The following is an 8,454-nucleotide window of genomic DNA, read 5'->3' on the forward strand; positions in this document are numbered from 1 at the left end:
ATCGCTTTTGCTTCGAGATCATAAGTCAGTTTTTAGACTCAAGTTTTTTGGGCTTGTTACGGTGTCTTCTCTGGTGGACCAGGGATCGATTAGCGGTGGAATAAATGATTTTCTGGTGTTTATTTAGGATCAGTGGTGGGAAGACTAAGTGAGGTGTTGATGTAGGGGTTGGTTGTTTTGATGGTTTTTTGGAGAGGTTTTTGTGCGAATAGTGGGCGATAGATGTTTGAATTTTATTTTTGTGGTCATTCGTGATGGAGTTTTTAGAAATTGACTCAAGTATGGTGCACATGTTGTGTGGAGGTTTGGATTTGATTTTGGTCATGACTTTGGTTTTGGTGGTTAGATTTTATTGGTTTCGATGACAACCCTCGATTTAGTGATGTCTTTATTGGTGTTTTTGATGTAGTAGGTGCAGAGATTTTCTATTGGGTGTTCCGCCTATATACGACACCCTTTGCTTGTTATTTCTACTTACCAATCTCTGTTTGTATTGAGCAGAGACTTGATTATTAATAATTTTTTCGTTCAAAAAAAAATCAAACCTTAGTCAATATTGTGGGACTAATCACTCACAAATTTGAATAGCGATAACGTGTTTCTTTGTGCAGTGGGTCACTTTAGGATGTTACACTTTTGCCACACGTCTGGAGGCCTTTTGACTATGAAATTGAGAAACATGTAATTGTAGTTTCAATCTTAACGTGAAATGTTGTAATGATTTCGTTATCTCCAAACACTCGATAATTTTGGGACAATATATACTCCCTCTGTTTCAAAATGAGTGTCACTTTAGCCAAAAAAATGTGTTTCAAAATGAACGTCACTTTACATTTCCAATACAACTTTAATTTTTCTTTTCCAACTTTACCCTCAATAAATACTTCAATTTTTCTCTCACACAATTTTCAATGCAACTTTAATTTCGTCTTTTTCTTATAAAGTAAGGGCAATTTAGTAAAAACGTTATATCCAATGATTATTTCATTTCATTTCTTAATCTGATTGCCAAAGCCTAAAGCGACACTCATTTTGAAACGGATGGAATATGAGATATGGGATGTTTTTTATGCCAGATATCTTTCGTGCTCCTTTAAGTTAGATATTAGTTCTTTAAATTTTTTATGTAACGAATTGGTCCTTTAATTTATAAAATGTTTACATTGTTACCCTTTTCTCATCCAACTCCATTAAAAAAACTCATGTGACCATTTAACATTGGTTGGTAGGTCCAAAAAATGTTTATGACACCAAACATAATTACTTACACATGTTTTCTTCTTGATTATGAATTCAAACATAATTTTACAAATAAGTATTTTTTTTATCAACAAAATAATAAATAAAGTATCGATTAATCTCGTTTCAAACTAAGACAGAATAATACATTTATGAACGTTAGTTTTGAGAGTGGTAAACCTGGACCTACTGACTTAGCATTAAACAACCTCATAATCCCTTTTTAATCAAGTTTGATGAAAAACATGCAATGGCACAAACATTTTATGACTTAAAGGACCATTTTATTTCATAAAAAATTTAAAGATCTAACTTATTACTCCCTCCGTCCATCAATAGATGATCTAGTTGACAATATACATTATTGACTTGACATACTTTGACCATATTTTTATACTAATTCATAAAGATAAATAATATCATATAAGATATTGTTGGATTCGTCTCGATGATTGAAGATATCATATTTTTATTTCATAATTTGTTTTAGTAGAGAATTGAAGATATCAAAGATAAAACATATGCATTGGTATGTGTGTCGGAGTCAACTAAGTCATCTATTGAGGGACGGAGAGAGTACAAAATATTATCTTTTCAAGACATAGTCAAAAGGCCTCCAGACGAATGGCAAAAGAGTAACATCCTAACTTGTGCCCTACCCTACAAATATTTAACTTAAAGGATTGAGGGATGTAGTTGACCAATTTTTTATTATATCATGTGTGGCTGAGTTCTTCTACGGTGAGTCGGACATTTCCAAGATAATGGTCTCCATTTCTAAATAAACATTAATGAATTGGTGGTTCATTCAACTCTCATTTTTTAATAAATACTAATTTATTTCCTACTCTATTGCTCTTTCTTCAATTTAGTCTCAACTATATACATTTAAACATAGAGATTTATTCACATATGATACATATCGGAATCGATACTCCATAAATACTCATGGATCCAATTCAGTCTCTAACTCGTTGTAATAGAGGAACTAATTGTTCTTAGAAAGAAAATATTAGAGACTAATTTAGTCACACACACATATGTGTGTGTATATGTGTTGCTTAAGATGAAGAATCCATATGAAAAACAGGGATATTTACTAAACTATGAAGAATCAATTAATACTTTTGATTTTCTTTAATAATTTAAAACTAATCCAAACTAAGTGAATATCAAATATAAAAAAGAAGAAAATAATTCTTAGTTACTGAATGGAATATGCTCAACAAGAATTTTTTTGAAAAGGAAATCTTAAGATAATATTAATTTTACTACAGTAATAAACCATTTTTAATAACCCTTCACTGCACAAGTTCAAGTTTACTTTACTTGTTCAAAAAAAAAAAAGTTCAAGTTTACTTTTACCGCAATACATTAAATAGATATTATTAATAAACTCTTCGTAAGGGGTATATCACTTGACTTATAAAACTATATTTGTAAATTTTCAAGATAAATGCTGCATTAACCAAACCCAATCCCCACTGGGCCTATATACATGCATAAATCTTTATTCTGCTTCAAGTAATATTGTACTAGAATTTGTAGTGTAAAAGGCAACATGTAATGATGTCTAAGAGAAGAATATACAGTTGCTATTATGATTCAAGTTATGATAATATTAGAAACAATAGCTAGCCAGAAGACATTGGTTCTTACAAGTAAGAACATTTCTACCTTAAAAAAAAAACATAAAAGTAGGATATCTCATGGAGTCAAAGTCTCACATTGTTTATGATGGGTAAAATATAAGAGATTTGACTTATATACCTACTACTTTAGGTTTTGAGTGGAGATGTCGTGTCTCACTCTTGTGTTCCTGGAGCATTGGCTTGTTGTTCTTGATGCTTCCTTGGACTCCCCAGCAAGTTCTATCATATCTCTCGATCAGCTTGGTGGAGGAGCGGGAGTACGGATCTTGGTATTGGATCAAATATAGGAGATGGGATTAAGTCCCACATCATATATGCATGAGTAAAATATTAGATTTATAAGAAAGATGATTCATTTACCTAATGCATTGAAGTTTTAGATGGAGATTTAGGTTGCGTTTGGCCCAACTTATTTGTAACATTAAAGTTACTTTAAACTTAAAGTTTAAAATAAGAGCTTTGAAAAATAAGTAAAAGTTGTTTGGTAATTTAAAAATTTTAACTTAAAATCTCTTATTGAAAGATACCCCAAATAAATAAAACATTTTAGAAATAAAACAAACAATTTTAAAAAATTCTGTCAATAAAATTACAAAGCATTAAAACTATAAAACAATGAATTTTGTTTTTTTTTTGTTTTTATTCTCTGATCATCTAGAAATTGAACTCGAATCATTCTAAATGATATATATATATATATATATATATATATATATATATATATATATATATATATATGATTTTTGACTATAATAGAGATTTTCCTTAAAAAAAGACTAATAGAATTTTCCTTGAAAAAGAAAAAACTAAAAGAAATTTGTAGTCAAGAACCAAAATTGCTAGGTGAGTAGTGGACAGACAATATCAAATTTTATTATAAATCCTTTTTTTTCTAATAATTCAACTCTTTTTCGATCAGCCTCTTTATTATATATATATATATATATATATATATATATATATATATATATATATATATATATATATATATATATATATGTATGTATGTATGTATGTATGTATGTATGTATATGTATTCTTTAACAAGAAATATTTTCTTTTCTTGATACCATGGGTAAAGTGGTCCAAGATGTCAAGACATGGAAAACTGGACAAGTTAAAAACACTACGAGACATTACCAAGAAAACAAAAACAATTTTAGCGTACAAAAAATAAAATAAAAGTAATAAAATAAAAGTGAGCCTACGGGATTCGAAAGAGTGTGATAGCTAGAAGTTGCCGAGATTTTCATAAAAAGTTCCTCTCAGTGACTTTTTCACAAATAACTTTTTATCTACATTTGTTCATGAAAAATAAGTTACTTTATTCTACAAGGACTTATTACAATTTCTGTTTGGTCCAGCTTCTCCTTCTAAGGAGAAGAGAAGTGCCAAAAAAGGAGGGCCAAACGGACTCTTAGTGTGGAGCATTGTCTAGGTGTTGCTCATGGTACTTCCCAAAAAATAGTGATAGAGATAGAGAAAAATCTAATATATATTATCTGCTCATGGTACTTCCCAAAAAATAGTGATAGAGATAGAGAAAAATCTAATATATATTATATTTCTAATTCCAAGTTATAAGCAACAACTTTTGTGACAAATTTTATTTTTATTTCTTTAATTTCCATTTCTTTTTCAATATTTATCGGCAGGGTAAGAGATCATGTCTTCATATCTAGCTACATGATATCAATTCCATCATAGACTAAGAGGCCATGTTTATTTCTAATTCCAAGTTATAAGCAACAACTTTTGTTACAAATTTTTCATATCTATATATATTCCTTCTAATTCTTCTTATTTGGGCTTCACACACATCTTCAACAAAGTTGGATAGTAAAAATTGTTACTTATTACTTAGTTGTTATGAGGAGGATGTGTCCTTGGCGCAGAATAATCCAAATCCAACTCAGGATTTTTCTCACTTAGTTTATTTATCTCACTAGAATCTGCATCTACAGTTTTAGTTTCTAAAGCACCTGAATCTTTTCTCATTGCTTTGAACACCTTTTGGTTAGTACATAATTCTTTCTTTGACTTTTGAGTATTAACCAACCAAGTCTTCATCTTTCTACCTTCATTCATCGTAGGGAAATGATTTGGAAAGGATTCAAAATCATTTATATCGTCGGTCTGCACAAAAATAAAAAGCTTTTGAGACACATATTACATTAATGAATCAAAATCAAGGTTTTAAACTACGGTCCACAGCCACCGGTGTGGCCGCAGTCTAAAGAATTTTGAGATCTCCATAACAACATTGCAACATCGGTTGCATTTTACTACAATATACTCCCTCCGTTTTAAAATGAGTGTCACTTTAGCCAATTGCACACAGATTAAGGAATGGAATAAAGTAGTCAAATGTCATGGCAATTTTACCAAATTATCCTAATCAACTATTGGTTTGTTTTTCATTAAAGAAAAAATAATACTTTGGAAGTTGTGTAACATAGTATTAATTGAAGGGTACAATTGAAAAGAAAAAGTTATTATTGCATAGAAAACCGAAAGTGACATTCATTTTGAAACAAATTTTTTTTGCTAAAGCGACACTCATTTTGAAACAGGGAGAGTATAAAGCATCGCGTGTAATTTCAACTTCAACTGCAATTTAAAATCATGATCATGGTTTTACACTGCGATCCTCAACAGCAATTGCAAGTGCAATATGCAGACTATGGAGTTTCTGCAATTATACCTCAACCTCAATTTCGACTACATGAGCCACATTTTTTTTCGTAATATAAAGGATAATATTGCGGTGTAACCACAGCTATAATTTAAAATAATGACCATGAATTATTACAATATACAAAGGTAAATTACATAAAGCTAGGTTTTAAGAAAATATGTGATCACTGTCATAAAGGTAAATTACATAAAGCTAGGTTTTAAGAAAATATGTGATCACTATCATGGAAACGACATAATTTTTTTTGTGCTATGATTGATTGTAACACTGCAATTAAGAATGTTATATTTTGTCATAGTTAACTATGAGTTTCCTTTTTGTCAAAAAAAAAAAAAAACTATGAGTTTCCTCAATATCAAAGATTGCAACGCGGTCGCAACCGTTACGGTGATTTCAATTATCATATTTCATAAAATTAAACTATACACTAAAAATATTATAATGTTTTAGTTGGACAAACCTTGATAGGGAAATGTGGTTTTTTCTCCAGCTTCATATCTTGAGTGCTGCCAAGACCCAAGGCAGTGCAATATGCATGGAAGCAAATGCACAGAAAGAAAAGAAGGTATGTGACTGACATTCTCAGAGACATGGTTTACACTTTTGAAAACAAATGTGGTGACAAATCAAGAGTATTTGTAGAAACAAAGAAATAAATGTGCATTAAATGAAATAACTTGAAGAGTAAAAGGTTATGTTGCAGAACATGGAATTGTAGGGAAAGAAACAAGTGGTAAGAGAAAATCAAAGATATGGTGGCTCCACTTCGGTCTCTTGTTTATTCTAGTATCAATTTATTGGGTCCCAAAAGTGGGAAAATAGAAGAAAATTTGTCATTAATGGAAAATTGACAGTGCAAAATAGATTTTACTTCTCTAAAACGGTATTAGACTTGGTGTAGGTAAATACTCCTTTCTTTGCCTTATAGCTAGTGTTTATAGCATAAACACTTATGATACAAGTGAATGTATTTTCTTTTTCCTTTTTGGTAATAGTTTAGTGGTTAATCTCACACACTTTATGTGTAAATAAATGTAAAATTTGGAGTTTGAACTTCATGCCCTACATGCATATATACAGAGGTGAGCCCTTCATGGGTTAGGGTTGCCCACGATCCACGTGAAAAAATTAAAAAATTAACAACTATAAGTCTATTTTTTGAGATTTTATACAATTTTATGTCGGTTTTAGTTTTCGGCAAATTCAAATTTCCACAAAATGATGTAGTGGCACATCCTTAAAATTAAAAAATAAAAATAAATTATAGGTCTATTTAATAAATAAAAAATTGAGTTTGACAGCACTTCATCAAGTCAAATTCATGTTAATAAAAAAAAAGACAAAATCATCTATAATTGACTTTCTATATATTTTCGACGCAAACAACTAAGTCATTTGTAAGAAACTCATTGTTGGTTTTATTATTGAGTTTTGTCTTTACAATTTTCATTGTTAACAAAGTTCTATAAAACAAAATAAAACGAAATAAATCTATAAAACAAATGGTAATCTTTTGAGAATCTTGTGTTCCCCAACCTTTTGACTAACAAATCTATTTAGAGTAGCTAAATGTATTCTATTGAGTAGCTAAACATAAAATATACATGCTCATATAAATCAAATTAATAAATTTTGGGGTAGCCAAAGCTACCACATACATATGGGTAGCTACGTTTCTCAAGAGTATAATAGAAAAAGTAGCATTAATGTTTTATTGATATTGTAAAGCGATTTATAATTTAAAACAATTTTTTTTCTTCTTCCTCAAAAAAACAATTTTTTTCTTCTAAAATGACTTATAATTTAGGACATAATATATTATTGTATTGTGTAATTAAATTTCTAACTTTTATAACCTTATATATAATGTGTATATAATAGTCGTCACACTCCCAATGACTTGTGGATATATACTATTCCAAAAATGGTAAAACCTCTTAGCTTGTTTCCAACTATTAAATTAATAGCTTTCCTTTTCATTTTCTTTTTTTGACGAAAAGTTTTCCTTTTGTTCTTGCAATGTCTTTTCATCTTAAAATCATTTCTTGACTTCATTTTTTTTTTTTATGAATAGGAAAATTTGTTACAACTATCAAATTGGGGAAAAGAGGTATTCAAAATCCATTTACACGAGAACATACTTAAAACAAAACAAAATAACTTCCCTAAATCCCTAAAGCCTAGGCATAATCCAACGGATTAGTAACACCATTCATTCATAACTAGACCATCGACTCGTGCTAACGCACGGGTCATATGGAAAGTAATATTTGACGGTAATAGATAACAAAATAGTTTAGATGAATGTCATGATTGTCATATAGTAATTCATAATATTAAGAAGCATAGACGTTGGTACTGTATCATAACATAATTTTCCATGACATCGTCCTTGATATTGTAACGTAACATTATAGGTTAAGTACAGGGACGGAGCTAGGTAGTAATGAAAAGGGGCAGCCGCCACTTATGAAATATAAAGGACCCCTATAAGACTCATATGAATATTAACCGTTCGCCACCCATTCTTTCATATCCACTTGGTTCACTTATACTAAATTTTATTTTTTTTAATTAGGGCAACAGTGAGCGTCCGGGTTAACCTTAATAAATAAGAGATAAGAGATCTGTCCATCTGAAAATAAGATTTTGATTAAATTAACTAAATTAAATAGGTTTAATTAAACAGGGGTAATACAGTAAAAGTAAGCATAAAGATTTAGGTTAAACTTAGGGCAACAGTTAGCGCCCGGGTTAACTTTAATAAATAAGAGATATAGATAAGGCCTCTCCAATAAACTCTCCCTAAATACCACCTCTAAAACCCATTCAAAACTAAATAAATATCTCCTCTAAAACATAACT

The 8,454-nt window shown here is 30.0% G+C and overlaps 1 protein-coding gene across 1 annotated transcript; it reads right to left on the bottom strand.

Moving 5' to 3' along the window:
* Positions 1-4,529: 4,529 nt before the first annotated feature.
* Positions 4,530-6,275, bottom strand: LOC146906232 (uncharacterized). The gene is made up of 2 exons (XM_085728010.1): positions 6,050-6,275; positions 4,530-5,027 (listed from the first exon to the last, which is right to left on the bottom strand). The coding sequence occupies exons 1-2, from the start codon at positions 6,179-6,181 to the stop codon at positions 4,752-4,754; spliced, it is 408 nt and encodes a 135-aa protein (XP_085584136.1). The 5' UTR covers positions 6,182-6,275; the 3' UTR covers positions 4,530-4,751.
* Positions 6,276-8,454: the final 2,179 nt, after the last annotated feature.

The sequence above is a fragment of the Medicago sativa genome, chromosome 7 (assembly GCF_051527215.1).
Source record: "Medicago sativa cultivar Bolivia chromosome 7, Bolivia_mono, whole genome shotgun sequence".
NCBI classification, from domain to species: domain Eukaryota; kingdom Viridiplantae; phylum Streptophyta; class Magnoliopsida; order Fabales; family Fabaceae; genus Medicago; species Medicago sativa.